Source organism: Anomalospiza imberbis, chromosome 2, assembly GCF_031753505.1.
Source record: "Anomalospiza imberbis isolate Cuckoo-Finch-1a 21T00152 chromosome 2, ASM3175350v1, whole genome shotgun sequence".
NCBI lineage: Eukaryota > Metazoa > Chordata > Aves > Passeriformes > Viduidae > Anomalospiza > Anomalospiza imberbis.
Window position 1 is genome coordinate 76,926,097 of NC_089682.1, and position 20,884 is coordinate 76,946,980.

The 20,884-nt window shown below is 37.2% G+C and overlaps 1 protein-coding gene across 2 annotated transcripts in view; it reads left to right on the forward strand.

Moving 5' to 3' along the window:
* The window catches only part of MAN1A2 (mannosidase alpha class 1A member 2), a 130,877-nt gene that overhangs the window by 30,499 nt on the left and 79,494 nt on the right, over positions 1–20,884 (forward strand). For both annotated transcript variants that reach the window (XM_068181878.1, XM_068181879.1), the window contains exon 3: positions 13,916–14,012. In XM_068181878.1, coding sequence (XP_068037979.1) covers positions 13,916–14,012 — 97 coding nt within the window. The remainder of the gene's footprint in view (positions 1–13,915; positions 14,013–20,884) is intronic.

Sequence of the window (20,884 nt, forward strand, 5' to 3'; positions counted from 1 at the left end):
GAGTATTAATATTTCACTGGATAACAACTTAAAAATTATTTCAAGAAATTTCTTCAGCTTAGTGGTATGGATTCAAAGTGAGTTTGTCATTAACACATGGAAGAGTAACAAGAGCATCTTTAAAATATAGCATGATTTTGTGAGTTTCCTTTGAAAGAATGAGATATCTTACTGTGTCACAGGATATTTTTAGATGTTAAAACATTAGATTGAAAAGATAAGGAAAAAGAAGACCTGCTAATATTTGAAAATCACCAAATTATCACTTTTCAAAATGCATTCTAAATGGGTTTAAAAATTGAGTAAATTTAAATGGATTGAATGTTTTACAGGTAAATGAGACAAACTAAGATCTTTGCTTAGGCTTTTGGTTCTGTGGCAACTTATGCTATGGGAATTGCTGTTTGTAGTCTTATTCTCTCCACTACTGGTTTGCTGTGAGATTCATTGCCCCTTTTTGTCCTGGCAATGCTAGTTTCCTATTACTATTGGCAGACATTTCTCTGAGTCTGACCTTCTAACTAATATGGCAGGAACATTGTACAGCCTCATTATTCTTTTTCTTTCCTGCACTCTGATGAGTTTTATGCCAGAAAATCAGTTAAACAAAGCAGGAGTGGTTCAGGCCAGACGCAGATAAGCACTGACTCTGTTACTAAAGAATGTCCAGGACAATAGCACTTAGTATTTACATCAGATAAATCTATTGTAATCTGAGTTTAGTTAGCTTATAAAACCAAAAAGAAATCTGTCATACACCTGTCCTTGTCATAGGAAAGAGTTGTAGCTGAATTATGTGCCATTCTGTGGGTAGACCACCCAAGCTGGAATTTTCCTTTGAATACTAATGATGGCTAGAGGGAATCAGCTCTTATAAAGTAATGAGCAGCTGGATATTATACATGAGTGATGCAGTGTGGAGCTGTATTGCTATTTGTAGTAGTTACTCCATACAGAGCCCTGTCACAGTCTGGATATCTGAAGTGGCAAATCCTTCCCTGCAAGATGTGCCTGTTAGTGATTACTGCAGAAGTACTTTTGCCTAGGAAGTTGTGTCTGGAATATTGGACCTCCTGGACCCTGCTTGGTTAGGGCTGCTTCCTGAAGAACAGAATTGAATTGTGGTTTTGAAAAGGCTCTACTAATTTGTCTGCAAATATTTTGAGTGAGAATATATAGAGCAGTTTGCTTTTCTAAATGTTTTTGTAGGGTGAACAGTGAATGGGATGGTTGTCAACACTTCTTAATTTTTACTACAGATTACTGTAGCAAAATACCTTTGAGATGGATTTAATGCACAGAATAAAATTGAGTTTACCAAGTAATTCAAAATTACTGAGCACAGCTAACAGTGAAGAAGTAGCTGGAAGAAATAATCAACCAAACTTCTTATAGACCAAGTCTTGAATTGGAGTGGTGGTTGAAAATTAGTATTTGCATTTCTTAGGTTGTTTGGTCAGAGTGTAGACTGATAGATGGTAAGCTCTAGGTTAGTATGCAATGGCAGTTTTCCTGGTCTCATGAAAAAGTAGCAAAATTTGGGCCATTCCTGCTGATCTAAACCTGGTGGTATAGCAAATTCTAAGGAACTCAGGGTAGTTTGTGAGTAAGAATCACCAGGTGGTGATCCTTAGCTGCAGTTGCCACACACCTCGTGCTGTAAAAGGCTTACTCCTTTTTTTGATGATCAGCCTACGTGTGAGTCACACTGACAAGCTGTTTTTCTATTGCATAACTTGTTGATGACTATTGTTACGGTTTCTGAAGTGTGACTTTTCATTACCAGACCGTAGGTTTTTGTGGGACTATGTTTTAAGTGGTTCGGTCCTTCCGTTAGGATAATAATGCCTTTGTCTTGAGCAGTTTTCACTGGTGCGCACACTGTGCTTGTAACAGCCCAGGATCACAGGAGCATGACTGAAAATTCTTTGTTATATGAATTGCCTTCATTGACTCAGCCATGCCAGTACTGTAGCTAACAGGTGATCTCCAGAATTCTTAATTTTTGTATCATGCAGGGCAGAAGATTGTCACTTCTACAGCTAGATGTGTGAAGGCATAGAACACTGCAGTGGGAAGTCCGCTAGGGAGAATGGATAAATGGTAATGCTGAGGAGCCATTGATGGAACAATGTGGCTGAGATTAAAACTTATATTAATGGTGTCAAATGAATAATATTTTATCTGAAGCCTGTTTTTGACAGCATCACGAGTCTCAGAGAAGACAGCATTGATTTCAGAGATGTGAATTGCATTTTGAAATACGTTCATCACTGAGGTCCTCCCTCACTGTTTTATGTAACCAATGTAGACTAATACAAATAATTTTTGTAGATAGAGACTTAACAGAAAATAAGAACAAGTTCCAGGAGACAGTATCTCTAATGTAGGTCCATGGCTGATGTATATATTAAATATATATATATATATATATATAAATAAATTTTGACGTTAGACATTATGACTGCCTGGATTGAGGCCTGAAAAACAGCTCAGGGAAGCTGCTGGCTTTTTGGAGGCTGCACATCTGGTTTCAAAATTCCTGGGGATCTCAAGACAGCATTTGACCTGCTTTGTATTACTGTGAATTGTCCTGATACATATTTGAGGAACTTCAATCTCAAAGAACAGCTTTAGACTGTTCAAATTCACAAAATTAATGATGCTATACAGCCTATTTCACCTCCTATCAAATGGTGAAAAACTGTAGAGAATTGGATGGAATTATGGGGCTGTTTGTAACACACATGAATCTTTACATTAGGGAGAAAGGCTGGAAAAATTTCAAATGAGGATTCAGTTTCTATTATTTTTGCAGAAAATATATTACCAGTTTTTCTTTCCAAATAGCAACTTGATGAAGGCTGTTTTTTTAACATCTCTTTATAAGAAGTGGTTTGGCAGTAGTTTAATATTTTAAAAAGGCATGTTTTGATTTTAGAAAAAAGTGCATATAAAAGTAAAAAATAATTTCTGTAATGCTCTTAAGAGAGCTTTGCAAAACATTTGAAAGCTTTATATAATAGGAATGTTTGCTGAGCACAGAGAGAGAAGCTTTTTAAGGTCAAGGAATACAACTGGGAGCAGAATCTGCATTTTACTGGGTTTTTTTTTTGTGTGTCATTTGGTTCTGATAATTATATATAGTGTTACATTGTATTCTTAGGTTTAATTTACAAAATTGTATAATCTGTCTATATTCTTCTAAGAAGCTATCAATTATTTCAACAAGGAGAATTTACGAGCTGGCCGATTATTTTAGATGCACACTGACACTGACAACTCTGGGAAGTAAAGGTTTTCCACTTGATTACCATACAGGCTTTATAGCACTTCTCTGGCATATTAGCTTGCTGTTCAGGCTTTTAAAAGATGCTGTGGTGTTTAATTAACTGGTACTTTAAGAACAAACACATTAAAAATTGTTCTTAAAAATTCTTGCTGCTACACTTTAGCTTTGTATTCACATTTTGGCTTTTTGTACTATGTAGAAGAAAAATATTGAAAAGAGAAAATATTTTTTTTTAAGTTTGTAAGTGCAACTTGTATAATTTTACAGCAAGACTTTAAGATGAGTATTTTCATTGTGGTCAATGCAGAGAAATTAAGAATAAATCCTGTCTTTTGGAAGTCATTGGCTTCCTTTCCAAGTTAAATTAGTTATAAATTGGTTGAGCACTTGGAATTTTGGCACTTAATTTCCATTACTGTACTCTTTGAAGATGTTCAGAGTATTTTTTTTCTTTCAGTTTCAATGTCATTATTACATAGTGCTATAGGTCTATAGTGAGTTTTATTTCCATGGGAAGGTAAATTTTACCCAGTCAAAAAGGAAAATTTTGTAGTTCTTGTCAGCCTATTCAGGGTTCATGTTTTCTTTAATTTCAGCCTAAGGTGTCACAGTATTACTGTACTGCCAGCACTCATTTAGGATACTTGTTAAAATAGTGTATTTCATCTAATAATGGTCCTAATCCTATAAAGGTGATCCTTCCTCTCTGCTCAGCACTGATGAGGCTACACCTGGAGTCCTTAGTTCAGTTTTGGACTCCCCAGTATGAAAGAGGAGCATTGTTGGAGAGGGTCCAGTGGGAGACCACAAAGATGCTTAAGGGACTGGAGAGTCTCTCATCTGAGCAAAAGATGAGGCAGCTGGGCTGGACAAGAGAGGGAACCTTGCAAAATACCTGGAGGGAGGATGCAGGGAAGACAGAGCCAGGCTCTTCTCAGTGATTCCCAGTGGCAGGCACAAAGGCAGTGGGCATACACTGAAACATGGGAAGGAAGCTGCATGTGAACATCACAAAGCATTGTTATTGTGAGGGTGGCCAAGCACTGGAGATGGTTGCCTACAAAGATTGTGGAGTTTCCCTCCTTGGAAATGACTGGGAATGGACAGCTTGTTTAAAATTACCCTACTTAGCGGGGAGGTGGGACCAGATACCCTCCAGAGGTCCCTTCCAACCTCAACTGTTCTGAGGTAGGATGATGTTTGTTGACTAAGCCTGTCAGCTGGAAGACAGCTTCTCCAGAATGTTACATGAGTGCACATGGTAAACTTAACAGCTAAATAATACTGCTGTAGGTTTCAGATAGATTGGGAAATCTGAATTCTCTGGAGCTTCTGTACATTACTTGTTCTCTGTTGTGATATGCAGTTGTGTGATTACACAGTGCTTTACAAGTGCTTTACAAGCTTTAAAAGTGATTTACACTTTTTAAAAATTGAGCTCAAAGGAGGTGTGGTGTCCACAGAGGTAAGGCAGAGTTATGAAGTGTTTGAAGCTGCTGGTTGTACCATTCTTGCTAGTGCAGTTTAAAAGCTCTTATTTTTAATGAGATGGAATGGCAAGGTGGTATCTTTCTGATAAGCTGTTCTCAACACAGCAAAATTCTGGTTCTGTTCCTGTGTGTCACAGCTTTCTGGTAAAAAAAAAAAAAAAAAAAAAAAAAAAAGGTGAAGACATTTAAACAAAAGTTATTGTGAAATGGACATCCAGGAAGTAGAGGCACCAGAGTTAAAGGTCATTGAATAATAGGATAGTTTGGGTTGGACTAGATGACCTTTAAAGGTCCCTTCCAACTTGAAAGTTCATTTGTGACATATGACACCTGTAGAAAGAGTTAAGTTTAGATGCTTTGCACAAGTGAGGAACAAGTCTGTCTGGGAAGGTGGGGATGTTCTGACTTGAGTTCTTTCGCCAGTAAACTTCCCTCAGCAAAACTTTCCATTTATCCTCTTTCAAAATTAGAGTTGTAATATATTGCATGTTTGAAGGGAAGGTAGGAAGTTAATTTATTTAATATTAGTGGAGGCAATGTCAGAAGTACTTACAGATATGTGCCAAGAAGAAAAGTGATTAAAATGTATTTTCATATGGTCTCTGGATGGTACTCAAGAGGCTGCCAATACTGTTGGGAAGTAACAGGCTGTTTTATAAGCAGCAAAACTTACAGTTTCCTATGGATTTTTGACCTAAATCCCCTTACACCACCCTCTGCTCATCATGCACTTGTTGCTGTGAATATCCTCTTACCTTCCTGTTTGACTGCATGGATTGCAGTGTGTTCTGTGCCTTCTTTAGAGCTACTGGTGTGCTAAATGCTGCCCCCCTGAATGAATAAAGGGTTGAATTATAACTGCTTTTGTCTCAGTCAGGGTAGCAATTTGTGTCGTTCTGCCTTATCTAGCCACGGATATTTTTTCTTTTCCTCAACACAAAAAGTAGAGTATCTGGTTCCTCCAGCTCTTTAAAATCAAGAGTGAAATTAGAAAATGGATTAAAAGACTACTGTAAGTATATGTGTCAAATGATGGATGTACAGACTGCAAGATTGCATAAGCCTCATTATTTTCAGAAATTGGGCTAAAAATAGTAAGTGTCCCTTTACCTGAGTTCTAGTTTGTGTGCTTATTGAGAAAAGAGCTGTGTAGAAGAAAGAATTAGTTAATCATCCAGAGGTCTCTTCATGCTGCCTAAGTCCTCTTTTCATAGTTACTATTCATAAAACTTTCAGAGCTGATCTCATTTATTGTTTCTAATTGCAGTATTTCTGATCTAGCCAAATAGGCTGCCTTCTGTGACTGGGGGACTTTTTTTTGAAAATCTAAAACCAATTTAGAACAATTTCATTATTGCTGACACTTTACAGTCTTTGTTTCTTTGGTCAAATTTACTTGGACTTCTAGTTGGTTGCAGCATCAGTTTGTAAAAATCCATGCCTGTTAAGGGTTTTGCACTCTGTTTTGTAGCTCACTGCTCCTGACTTGCATTCCTTCAGTTATTTCCTGAAACTGAAGGACATAATTATCATCACCCAACTTTTTCAGTATTTAAGGTAACACTCCATGCAGTGTGAATGTTGGTATAAAATCCATACACACACATTTTATATGTAAGTGTGTGTGTATAAAAATCTCTTTGCATTTATATATGTGTATACACACACACATTGTTTATTAGTTGGTTTTGTTTGCACACTATTTGGATTCTCTGTGTTCTGGGTTTTCCAAAGTAATTTGACAAGTTGAGAACAGGTAAGTTGGCTTTCAGTTAGTTTTGCTACACTCTTTTAAAGCTTATCTTAATTTTACTGCATTAGTGAAATCTGTAAATTAAGGATAAAATCTTTTTGATTGAGCCTATTGGTAAACTAGTTTTTCATTTATATATTAGAATGAATATTGTTCAATTGGCACTTTGGCCAGTACAGACATGTTAGGAGTGGCCCTGAACAAAACTGTGCCCCAGCTCATTGGAATGATTTTATAAAGAACTTATTTTATATTTGTTAAATCAATCATTTATGTCTGTGAGAAGCTTTGCAGCTTGATGTATTTATTTTGATGGAATAGAAGAATGGAAATAAAATTCCTAGTGTGCAGCTTCATTTGCAATATTTCTGCTGCACATCCTGGATATGTTGATTTGATTTGTAACTTGTGCTGCTCATAAAGAATGCAAGTTTTTGGTTGAGGGTATTTTAAAAATGAATCAATTCAGTCAAGTTGTGGAAATTACAGAATTCTCCAGCGTTCATGCAGTATTGGAAGCATGTTAAAAATTCAGGAAGGTGTTCATTATGAAAGATATCTTTTTCCCAGACCATTGTGAGAAGAACCTGTCTTTCAACAATGAATTAGCACATTTGCAGTATTTAAAACTAATAAATGCAAATTAAAATCAAAGAAATATGGAAATATTTCACTTACCTGATATTATCAGCCAAACAAAAATGAGCAAAACTCCAGGTAAATTTTTTATTTTCAGAACTGGGTAAATCAAAAGACTCAATGAAATCTAGTTGACCTTACTGCTATTTTTTTAAATTTTGTATTTTTTATGCCATTTATTCCTGTGAAACAGGAATGTTGGTAGCAAAACCCATGAATTACAGCTAGATTGAAGAGATCTCTGTTTTAAATTACACATGATCTATTACGCAAGTGACAATAGGTGTGTTTTCAGCTATGGAGACTTTAATTGGAAAGCCAGAGCATCCTGTTATGTTCTTGTTAGTCATCTTTACATAATTTCTCCTGTAGTCCCCTCTGTGTTTGCTGGAGCAGCTCCATAGAATATATGCCAATGTGTCCTTAAGATGCAGTTTTCCTGATGGTGTTAGCTCTCAAGTATTGATAGTAATGATGTCACTGATACACAGTGCGAGCTGCTGGTAGTTGATGTGTAACCTCTCACAGTGCCATTATTCCATTAAGACAGAGACCATCTGCATACAATACTGAGCTACCTGAAACTCCCTACAGTTCACTCTAATTAGTTTGCTCTGAGGTTTGGATTCCTGATTTGCATCGTCGGCATCTACTCTTATTTTCTGCTTTGTTACCAGAGGAATAGTGGCTAACAAGGCATCAGTTTTGGAAAGGGATTCAAGGGGAAACCGAAGCACTGCAGAACCCTGTGCCTGCTGAATGAACTGCAGATTACCAGAAATCAGAACAGGGAATAGAATCACTGAGCATACAGATATGTAAGATGTCCTGCTCCAAAGCCATAGAAGATCCCAAGAAGAGTCAAGAAACATGTGAACAAGGGAGAGATGGTTAGATACATAGTTTTTAAAAAAATGTTTGGCAAGGTTCACTGCTAATAGGTGTTGGAACACTCCAGCCGTGGGATGGAGGATAGTTTGCCTGGAGAAACTGGTTAGAAGGCAGGAAATGGAGAATACAGATAAATAGTGCTGGAGGCCACAGAGGACATGTGCTGGGGATCCATGCTCTAAATTATACAAAGGAAATTTTAGAGTTTAAAAAAGGATGAGTAGTGGTATGATAACTTTGCTACCAACGTGAAGACTTGCAGAAAAACCTTATGGGACTGAGTGATAATCTCTTTTTTTATTTCACAACTAAATGTAATATGATGCATATTGGGGCTGGAGATGGAGAGATTCCAACTTCATGCTAAGTATAAAAAGCTGTGAGGTGACTTAGTACACTTCAGAATGAGAAATTGTGTTTTTTATAGTTCCTTGGAAATGTCACTGTAGTGCTTAACAGCAGACAGTGAGCAGATATTCAGTATTTCAGAGGAGAATAGAATAGGTAAGGTTCTTTACCTCAGCTTGTGAAGCTCAGGTGCCCCTGCATCTTCTAAGCTTCATGTAGTTCTAGTCTTCCAGCTTCAAAAAGGATAGGGTAAAACTAGCAGGGGTGCAGGGCTAAGCAGATGGTGGCTAAGCTTAGACTGATGCCTAAAAGGACAAGACTGGAAGAAAGGAGTTATAGGAACTTCTCTCTCCTGGCTGATGTGCAGTTGTGGCTGTTTACAAAGATGATCCGAGAGGCTCTACTTTTCTAAACAACACAACACCAATCAATCTTGTGAATACCTTATTCTCTTGAAACCATGATGATGCCCAAGGTCAAAAATACCTCCATCATGTTGAATTAAAAATATTTGGCTTTGTTGAACATTTTTGAGCAAGGTTCACTGCTGCAAGCTCTCCAAATTCAGGCTCTTTACATCTACCGTTCCAGTTCTCACCAATCTGAAGGATTTTCCTATGTAATTTCATTGGGCATCTAAGGCTTCAAGTATTTAATGTCAGCAAAAAGAGCTTCCCACTTTGCATCCATTTGATAAGTGCTTTTGTTTTATTAATGGATTTGTTACTAGATTTGACAGTAAAAGAAAACCCAGTGTTCTGTGTGTGTTAGGAACATATTCCAAACAGACTTTTTCAGTGACAATTTTTAAAAATGCATAACAGAGGCATGAACTGATGCCTGAAATAATTTGAGATAGAGCTCCCAGAAAAATAAAAAGAAATGTGTGAGTTTTCTAATTTTCATCAAAAATCTGAGTATACAAGGAAAAGATAATTTTTAAAATTAATGTCCAACAGTAGGAAAATGGTTATTAATTTTTAATCTGCCATTTGAGCAGTAATTTTGTCTAACAAGTCCTTGGTTAATTTTAAAACAGAGTTTGAAGGTAGTTTATATAAATCTCTCAAAATTGTATCCTTAAGGAGAATATATTACTTTGGAAGCAAAACCTATTTGCTGTCTGTTATGCATGTTCCTGATGGAATGGCAGGAACCAGTAAATACAGCAATTTGCCAGAAAATTGGTTCTTTTGCTTGTTTCTGACCCCTGCTTTCTGTTTGCCAGTTGCCTGTCCTGTTTTTTAAGACTAGAAAGGGGTTTTTGAACCAATTCTTAGCTTGAATTACTGTTTTTGACATGCTGATATAGTGGTAGAACTTCCTTACAACTCTTTTCAATAATTGTAGCCTTCTTTTATTGTTTGTCAAAAGACATCATTGCCACTCTGTCTTTATAAAAAATCTTTATAAAAATCTGATTTCCCAGTAACTGTAGAGGATTAGATCCCATTAACATGTTCTGAAGTCAGCAAAACCAACTAGATAATGGTGTGCCTACAAAAGCATGTTCATTTCACAGGTCCTGCTTCTTGCTTTTCTGTCTTGCAGCAGAGTCCAAAATAGTCTTTTTTGTAGCATTACCAAGTTGTATTTGCAATAGTATCTTGCTGCTTGTTATTTCCATTGCATCCCATAATAAACATTTTTAAGATTAGTATGCAACAGACCAATACGCTATGAATGATTTTGTTTTCAAAAGCAAGATCTGTCATTAATGGTGTCAGTAAAAAGTCCATTGCCAAAACTTCTTGTTCTCTGCTGGACAGATTGCAAGATCTATATATGATATGGCCAAGTTCCAATCCTTTCCTATGACAAACTGCTATCAGGTATGGAAATTTCAGCTATGAAAATGTGTGTCTTGCATTTTTCACACTTATTCATCCATGCTTGTAATTTTCATTCTACTGAGCGTAAAGTACCTCTCTTGAGTTCTTTAAGGGCTGGGTACATTTGTTTTGCTAATAGTTTTACCTTCTTGCTATTATCTGTAGTGCTGATGTTCCAGTCAGTTCTGAGACTTTCCTCTCCTCTTAGAGACAGAGCTTTGTCTTAGGAAAAGCCTGTCTAATAGCTGCCTGCAGCTATTCTTCAGCATTTCCAGTTTGCATTATGCAAACGCTTCCTAGTGTAACTACAGAAATAACTTTGTTTTTCCAATCAGGAGTTCACGTTGCTTGTACTTTCTGAGCCAAAATGCCATCCTCAGTTAAATTTTGTAGCTGTCAGAGGCATCTGTCTTCTCGTGTCTCTCCAAAGCTTTTGTGTGCACAACTGCTTCCAATAGTATAGATGTTCTGTCTATAGTATAACATGCTACCTGTTCTGGCAGTAACAGAAACCTCCATGTTGTTACAAGATCTCTTGGCAGATCACCCTTACAAAACTTAATACTGTATGCAAGAGCTCTGGGGCTTCTCACTTGCGTGTAATGTGCAGCTCTCTGCTAACATGACACCATTAAGTCTGCTTGCTTTGTGGCGGAGGAAAGCAGCAAGTTGAGTGCCAGAGTAACGGTCAGCATTCATCTGGAAAAAATCAGGTGGCTACTTAGTGTAATAAATGATTCTTGAGGACTTACACCACCATATTCTTAGTGTTTGGGGTAGGCAGAGGGGCAGGATAGACGTGTTTATGGTTACCAAAGTAGCTTAGTCTCCTCAAAATACGATTTCTTATCTCAGTTGATGCAGTCAACTGTGTCTTAGTCTCTTGTGTTCAAGAGACTTTCAGCTCTCACTAGTGTATTCTTAAGTTACTTCTGCATTAATTCATGCATCCATTGAAATGTACTCCTTTGCAGTTTCTATCTTAATAAAATTTTTTTAGGATAAATTATATATATAATAACATCTTGTTGTGTGTATTCTGTTTTAGCCCTTTGTAATTTGCATACTTTTTTGGGTTTCTTCAAAATGAAATATTCTGTAATAAATTATGTACCTTCCCCCCAGAAGCACAGCAAATTAGGACAGTGAAATATTCCACAATTAACATTCTGCTGTGGGGAAACAAGTCATTCTTCTCCTGGACTTAGCTAGTTTTGATCTGTTCTGGTATTTGCTATATCATCAGATTTTTACAAAGCTAGAATGTCAATGGCTATTTGATTCTCCTTAATGAAATATTTATTTGGGGCATCCAAAGATCTCAGAAGCCCAGTTTCCCTTATGTGCAAGCCAGTTGGTTGGATCTGCCACGTCGTGGTCACATGTTGTTTAGTCATCTCTCTGTTTTCACACACATAGAGTGCACTGGTCAGTCTTTAGTTTCATCCTCTAGTTCTTTCTAAACCTTTAGGTCTGTTTTCCCAGGTAGAGTTTTTAGGACTGGCAGGCTGCAGGTTAGAGCAGGAGCCTTCACAGAAGCCTTGACTTGTCCCAGTCCTTAAAGCCTAGAGTGATCCCATAAGTGATCATGCTTTGAGCAGGAGGTTGAGCAGGAGAGGTATCCTGAGGTTCCTTCCCATCTAAATGATGCTGTGAGTCTCGAGTTTATGATACTAAGTTAATGAACAATTTTATAAGGGAATTTGTAGGTTTGTTCTAGATAACATTAGCGAGAGCTCTCAGAGGAACTTCTGTGCTTACTGCCTGTGACCAGGCTTTTATTGGATTTGTCATGCTGCAGTTTTCTTACCTGTCAAGAGAGGATCCCTTTACCTGACTCATCTTGATGTTTCAATAGCCATGAATTGGCCAGTTTGATAAGTGCTGTGTAAACACTGAGGCGTTTGTGAATGCTAGGGAAATGGTTTTTCTCTCCTCTTTTAGTATGTTTGCGTCCACTTTTTCTTACACTGATAGTTCATGACACTAAAAGAAGTTCTAGAGTATTGTGGCCTAATCAGGTGTCAAAATCAGTGCAAATACTAAAAGCAACTTGTGAGCTGACAAGCAGTAGGAGTGGGACTTCGGCATCTTGAGAGGGGCAGTGTGCTTAGGTTGATGCCAGTTTAACCCAGAAGTGCTCCCCAGCTTCTTGGACCTGTGTGTGGAGTTCAAATTTATTGTCTAGGCGTGAGTTAACTGAGCCATGGGAAATTTGGAGGGAGTTTACATTTAAAGGAATTACAGCTTTGTAGTTTGGATAGGGATGTCTTGATGGTTGTAGTGAGAACAGGGTCTTTGTTTTCCATTCTCAGCTGACAGTTTAGATGCAGTTTGAAAGATTTGGGATTCTTGGATGCTGACTTCCACTAAATCTTGATTTTGGTGGGAGGAGGGATCTGAGAGGTAGTAAGAGGAGAGATATGAGGTAGTGCTGGTAAGGCAGCTGGCTGCACCTCAATTTTTAGCCAGCATCTGCTTGTTCCCTCACATTTTCTGTGAGTATGGTGACCCTGATTAAAATAAGAAAATTACAGTCATGTAAATTGTAGTGAAAACAGATTGCCTTGCCTCAGTTTCTTAAAGGGTTAGTATTGTTCTGTTAGTTGCATTCACATAGTTTCCCCTCTTAGCATTTATCAAACTTATGAAAATCATTATTTTAAGTCCTATACATTTTCTTGGGGATTTTGTTTATATTAACACTATTTTAATACCATTTAAAAATGAAATGTAAAATAAAATATGTATAATGTTGTGGATACAGACAAATGGCTGTTGTTCTAAAGGTTTCTTCTTACTGTTCTTATGTCTGGGGCAGTCAGTGTCTTTTGATGTCTGATTTCTTCCTATTACTTGCTTTTATCTGTTTAGGTACTAATAATATTTATTTATTTAAAACTGCCACTTTGCAGTTTGGTGGCTGCTGAATTTCCAACAAGTAAGGAGTTTGAAGAGTTTTAGCAAATTCATAAAAGCGTTGCTTAGTGGCTGATGTGCGCAAGTAGTCGGCAAGACCTTTTGGGTTTTTAGATGCAATTTTCTTACTAGGTGGGGGAAATATCTATTAAAAAGCTGAATGTTTTGTGTAGTAAATATTAATAACATTATACTGCTTTGTTCATTATGCTTTCTAAAAAGCAAAGCTTGTGGCATTTCTTTTGGTAGAGGCTATATGAGGGTACATCTTCATCAAGTAGGTGTTGCTAATGAGAAATCTGTAATGCCTTTTGCAAAATTGTTGATTCCTACATGGATGTACCAGTGTAAATAAATCCTTTTAATGCTTCAGGTATCAGTAGATATATTTTTCTTTTAGTTAGCACCTTAAGACATTAGCCAGTGTTTTACAGCAATTCCTTACACTTAAATGCATTCCTTATGGTTACATTCTTAAATGTCTGTGCATATTTTAAAGGAAAAGAAAGAACAAGAAAACGACTTAATGCAGAGCATTAGGCTCCATAGCTCAAGTCAAATAGACTTTAATTTTTTCCAAATTTATTCATGTTGTAAAATCTGATTTCTGTAACAGATAGAAGCAGTGACAAAGTAATTAGTCAGTATGCTGGGATGCCTATGAAAGATGAAGTCTCAAATAAGGAGTAAAATATTGTATTCATAGAGAATAGTCTTATAATGTAATCAAATCCTGTTTTTTTTTTCTTAGATGATGAAGCATGCCTGGGACAATTATAGGCAATATGGATGGGGACATAATGAGCTCAAACCAATTGCCCGGAAAGGACATTCCACCAACATATTTGGTAGGCTATATTTTCTGGTTTGCTTGTGATTTTGTTTTTTAATATTTCTGTCCATGTATCTTTAAAAGTCTACCCAAACCTTCTAGCAAACTGTTTTAATAAAGAATCTTTTGAAGTGTGAGTGACAGAAATGTATTATTTCAGTGGTATTTCATTGAATTACTTTATTGACCTATCTTCTTGGGAGTAGTATGTTCTTGTTGTTGCAGAGGCTAAGCTGTGTCTGTGTGCACTGATGCTTTGTGTGTGTGTATATATAAATGAAAGTCCTGATGCAATGGTGGTTATTTTTTGGTTATATTTTGAGAGGCAATGACTATAAATGTGGTTGTTTGGTTTTTTTTTAACCCACTTCATATTGTCTAGATCTTTGTGTTTAGTTCCATGAGAATCATGGAACAGTTTGAGTTGGAGGGAACCTTTTAAAGATGATCTAGACCAACCCCCCTGCCGTGGGCTGAGACCTTCCATGAGACCAGGTTGCTCAGAGCCCTGTCCAGCCTGGTGTTGAAAATTGCCAGGGATGGGGCACCCCACAGCTTCTCTGGGCAACCTGTGCCAGTGGTGCTTAGCACAGTGCAAGGAGAGAGTGTGAGCTGAAGGGAACACTGGAGCAAAAAGCTGCTTCCTTGACAGAAGGGCATTTCTTAGGTACCAGAACAGCATTGTGTAGTACTCTTAGTTACTTTATTATCTTGTACATAGGCACTGCTTTAAGTTTCTCTAAGAAAATCTCTTCTGAACCTTACTGTGATTTAGTTTTATGTTATGATTAATTGATGGCTTTCCGTTATATTTTTTACAGCTGATGAAATTGGATTTGACAGGGAAAAATCTTTAATGTTCACCTCTGTGATCATGTAGTCTTTACTACTTGCAATTCTGTTGCTTAATTTGCCATATGTAATTCTAGATTAGCCTTGGTTTGTAACCCAGACTCTATGAAGTAAGTTTTTTTCCTTCATGTGGCAGAAAGACATTTTTATGATGTTTGTTTTTAATGTGACTGACATGATATTTTGAAGCAGTTATGAATTATAATGTCACTGTAATCTTTTTTTTTCCATTCCTCCTCTGCTTACTTCTAACATGTCTGCTAATGAGTCTGGAGGATTTCTGCTTTTTTTTTCTTGGAATGATTATTCTTTGGAGTGCTTATTTTTGAATTTTTGGCATTGCATTCTGAAAGAAATTGCAGGCCTTGTCCATGTTAAAGTTTCTGCTCCTCTTGTTCCAGCTAACTCTAGCAGCCAATGTCGTACATGTTTGTCCTTTTAAAAACCAGATGCTATTTTGTGCCATTTAGTTTTTAGCCAAATAATGTCATGATTGCTCTATTCAAGGCTATTTCATATGAAAAACTTTCTGAAACACATAATCTTCAGCACATATCAAGTCTAAAATAGAATCAGCTATTGTTCATTTGGTGGATGGTTGAGGCGGGGGGGGTGTGTGGAAATTGGTCTTTGTCAAGGACTGACTAGGCTGTATTGTTATTCCAAGCTCTTTACCAATCTCTGTTACCCCTATTGACATGATTCCCAGCAGTATTTGCCTTTATAGAAGGGTTGCTTAATTTTTTTTGAAACCTCATGCTAGTTTTAATAAAAAGATGCTCAGCAAAATCTGTTTTTATTATTCATCTCAAAGATGATTCGATCCACACTATTTTCAGCCATTACTGCAATCTACTGTGCTTCCATTTCAATTCCTAGCACGTCTGTGAGATCCTGCAAGGAGATGGTATCGCTGGTTGAACGGCAGCCCTTTGCATGAATCTTTGGGAAATCAGGTTTGCTGATAACTCCCCAGTGAGGTTAAACACGATTCAGTTTCAAAGACAAATAAGTCATTAGTCTTCCCCGTTGGACTCCACTTTTGTTGAAAGCAATGTATATCTATATCTATGCCCAGGAGAACACAAGTGTTTCTAACATTGCAAGATCTAGCAGGTTTCAGTCTGGGGTCAGAGAAGGGGAGAGGAGGTGGTCTACTCTGCTCTTATAAATCTTTGTTTTAAGTAATTAAAAATATAAGGAAGGATAAACTTGAAAGCAAGATGTTCTATGCCTCACTGAAGCATGCCAGCAAGGATGTTTATGGGCTTCCTCAATTATTAGTTTGACTTCTATGACAAAACATGGTAGTTTGCTTTAGTTGCCCTGCAGCAAGAAACTCTTGCCAGTTGTTTTGAGATGTCTGACTGTAAATTGTAAAGGAGAGTCTGCTAAAAATACTGTCTTTCAAACTGTGTAGTCAGGCAATATCTTGAATAGCTCCTCTTCCACAGCTGGGTCACAGCACTAGTAGTATGGTACTGCTTTGGGAAAGTATGACTGGGAGTGGGTCAGCTTTTAAAGATATTTACATTTAGATGATATATTAAACAAACTTTAATAGGTTCTCTGTTAGTGAAATGGGGCGATAACTGCTTTTGAAAAGGCTGGCATTTATTCCTACCCTGTAAAATGAAATATAAAAGTCAAGGAGAAAGTGCAGCAGAGAGGTGTAAATTTTCTTTCCAGTTTAAATTTTTATTTGCAGCTCTGCTGAAGGTTGTAGCAGCTAAGCTAAAAAAGAAAAGTTGACCTTTTTTGTTGGACTGCCTAAATTGGTGAAAAAATTTGATGGCAGCTGCAGGGTCTTGCTGCAGAGGGGGTTTGTGTGAGATCTCGGTCAAGTTCTCATTAGAACACAAAGGGTAAAGAGAAAAGACTGATGGAAAATGATGCATGTAAGATAATGAGCAAGCACAGCAAACACTGAGCTTGCTTCAGGAGGATTTCTGAGTTTAGCACAAACCAGAGCAGTTGATGGTATTGTTGGATTCTCTCCCTGTAATGAAATCTGACTGAATTTGCTTTTGAGGATGAGATTAACCACCTGGAACATGCTGTTTGAAGATTATTTGTCTCTATGCTTGTTTGATGACCTGTAGGTGAACATCTCCTGAAAACACAATTAAAATGATTTAGTTCAGATATGCTTCAGAGTTTTAAACTGTATGTGTTTGTGGTGTATCTTTTACTCCAGTATCATATAAACTAATTACCTAGCATAAGATGTAAGGATACTTTATTGTGAGTTAAATTGAGTAGTTAATACTAGTTATTTTGCATCACTCTTCAATCTGTTTTTCTAAAATATGTTTATTTGAGAACCTGAACTACTGTAAGGAACAATATAAAGAAAACAGACAGTGCTTGGGCAGTTTGGAGCACTATCCTCAGCAAAACTAGAGATTGTGGGCTGCCATCTAACCTGATGCTTTCTGAAATGAAGGTTCTGACATTGGTGATGCGTTTTATTTTGTTGTTTTGGGGTTGTTTTTTGGTTTGTTTTGCTAATTTTAATTATCTAAAAATAAAGTGAAGATGTGCAGTTTGTCAAGTAATAAGTACATGGCAAAGTACTGATACAACTCTTGCAAAACTGAAAACTTCCCATATTAGTAGCAGTGCACTTCTAAACCTTGTGTTTGGATGTATTCTGTCTAGAGATGGGCTGCTTTATATGAAGATGATCTGGTAATGCACATAATCCATAGACAGTTACGTGTCTAGATAGGTCTTGTAAGGGTGTGGAAAGATTTTAATAATGATAAAACGTTTTAAAAGTTTAAAAGCTGTAGATGCTTTTGCATATTCTCGTGCCCATTCTCAGGCACAAAGATTTAATAAAGTCATTATTTTGTGTTTTGTTACACTAGAGCTGTCTCACGCATTGATAGTGCTTTCATGCCTCTCCTGTTCTCTCCTCTCACATGCCACACAAACAGTCAATTTAACCTGAGCTGCCTGCCAGCTCTCTCTTGGGATCCTGTCTTCTAGGGGGGAAGAGAGAATTGTCAGTGAAGTCACATTGTGGTTGCATTTGTGGCACCTGGTAGAGCCCCAAGGCTGCAATGCAGTGCCTTATCTCTTCCTTGAAGATTGACCAAATAAATCTGTTCTCTCTTTTATGAGGGATTTTTGTCTGGCATTTTAATTGTCATTGGTGAGCGACATATGTCCAAGGGAGTAACTCAAGGATTCAGGTGGGGCAGCTCGTGTGCTGAATATTCCCTGATATACCAGTGGACTCCTTGGTTTGTACCACATCACTGAGCATGTCCAGCCTCAGCCTTTTGCTTCCAGTGCCACTGATGAACCCTTGTGACACGGGAGAAAGTTGCTGAGGTGACTGCCCAGTGCTGCAGCAGTGTAGGAAGCTCCTGCGGCTGCTCCTTGTGTTGCTAAGCAATGGAGATCTGACAGTGCATTTCTCCCTGTGCCAGGGAGCAGGAGCAGCAAAACTCCCGAAGAAAATGCATCTGTCACACTGCAAGAATGGAAGGCTGTTGCAAAAAGTAGCTGAGTCAGGCACAGGAGCCTGCTTTTCCAATACCTTTGGCTAGTATAGCTTGGGAGAGCAATGCGATTTCTTTGTCCACTTCATGGTTCCTGAAGTAAGATAGGTGGAATATTTCTTCTAAGCACTACAAGAAAACACTGTAACAGATTTTTTATTATTACTTACCCTTGGAAATATTCTTTAATTTATCGGACAATTTTGTTATCTGTCCGTGTAGCAGTTACTGGGCTGCCTTGAGCTGCTCTGACACTACCATCTGCTGTCACCTGATTAGTTGTAATTTACTTTTGAAGTTCACATTAATTGTTAAGGATGTCTGATTTAGTAAGCCTTTTGTATTTTCTGGTTTGTTTGTTTGTTTGGTTTTTAGCTGGCAAAATACCTGTTTGTAAACAGTATGGAGACAAACACTTTTACTGCAAAGAAAATAGATGATATGCTTTAAAGACTATGGAATGACCTTTTAAAAATATGGTGGAAAACTTCTGGTGTCTTCTCACTGTAAAATTCTAATAAAAAGACAGATGGAAAACACAGCTTCTGCTCAACATCCTTCTTCTGTGCATATGTTTGGCCTCTGAATCCACGTAGAGGATAAATGAGCACAAAAAGGGAATATGAGGTATATGTGTAAACAAAAATGTTCTTGACTATATGTTATCTTGATAAACAAAAGCCTCCTCAGTGAGCACTAGTTCTTATCTTTTAACTGTACATGCACAAGTAATTTACTCATTATTGCCTTTTTCTGTGGCAAATGGAAGGGGAAAGAAAATCCATTCATGCCAACTAGGGAAGAGAGGTAATTTCACAATGCAAATTTCAGCCTAATCTCTGTATTTCAGGTTCAGGTCAATTTTAAAAGAAATGGAAATGGCCTTAAGACAGGCCTTTGCATCTGTGTCCCCTGCAAACTCCATAATGAGTGATTACAGTGAGATAATGTTGAATATTATATGTACATTGAATGTGTAAATTTTCAACCAGTAAGACAAATTTTGGAAATATAAAATTTTGAGAAAGCGCATAACTCTTGAGCTGCTGGCTTTATTTGAAACGAGAACAGTGTTCTAATATCACAAGAAAAGTTCCTTCAGGTCAGATGACAGATCAAACATGATAGTTACTCAGTCTTCAAAAATTGCTCACAGCATGTACCTAGGGAAGACGTGTAAGAGCAGGAAAAGCTCATAGTGAGCTTGTCTCAGAGTATCCACAGCCTTTCAGAAGTTTGTGTACTGCTAGTGCTTCTGTGGTCAGAGGCAGCAAGTTTTATTTAATTGCTTCTAGTTTATTTTTCCTTGATTTTGTCCAAACTGCTTTGGAGTCTGGGCAACTTTAGAAGCAACATAGCCCATTACAAGTGGTTCCATAGTTTGATTTAATATTGTGGAGAAAACCTTTTAGTTTTGAAGTCTGCTCGCTGTTCTGGATTACTGCTTTTGGTGTTGGAAAAAAAAAATCCGTTTTTCATTTCTTGTTTGCCATTCATGAGTTTATAGAACTGCATATGCCCTCAGTAGTGCCTCTGTTCTGCATAGAGGGTCTTAGCCTGTAAACTCATTTCTTTTACTTATATTTTTTTCATACCCGATATGTTGTTATTTCTTTGTATATTTTCAAGGTGGTGGCTTTGGGGTCTTTTTTGGTCTTTGACAGGAAGACTAAAACTTTGTTCCATTTTCTGTTTTGTTTGCTGTTCCTTTCCTAATAACTGTATTCTCTTGTCTTTTAGGCTCCTTGTTGACTCTACAAACACAGTACAGGGTAGCTTTTCTGCAGTAGCATTCCTTTTGGAAATCCTCATCCATTGTATCCAATGATATATTTTATAAATCTAATCTAATAAATATTTTCATCTATTTAATATTTAAGCTTTTGCCTGATCAGTCATTGCAGTAGGAACCTGCTGGTGATTTTACCTCACACTGATGGTTGTTTACATGTATCCCATTTCCTATCTTTTAAACCATTATTCATCTGCATGAGAACAATTTTCTTTTACCCTGTGGCAGGTCAGTTTTCTTAAGAGTTTTTGTTGAGGAGTGGTCTCAAATCCCTTCTGTGTATGCTGTCTGTCTATATCCAAGTTCACTTCTTAAAATGATTTTAACATTGATGCTAAGACAAGACTTCCCTCTACAAAATTTATGACTTTTCCTGTGTTTATCTCATTTAAAGCTGTCTTCTGATTGATGCTGCCAATTGGGCAAATAGTGATTTGTTAACACTCTTTTGCTTCACTGCAGTGCATATCATGCTTATTCAGAATATAGTTGTTCTCTGAAACTTGCAAATTTGTGCAGACAGGATACAATCTGTCTGTGTGTTCCCTCTTAAGTGTTATGCAGTACTGGTACTGTAGATAAAAGCAACTGCTTAGCTAAGAATGTTTTTTGAATGTCACTGATATTTCATCAAACTGTCACAAGTGTGCCTATGCATATCAGGAAAATTCACCACGAGCAGCTGTTGTCTTGTTCTTTTTAATAATACAATATTTCTACTGAATTCTTCTC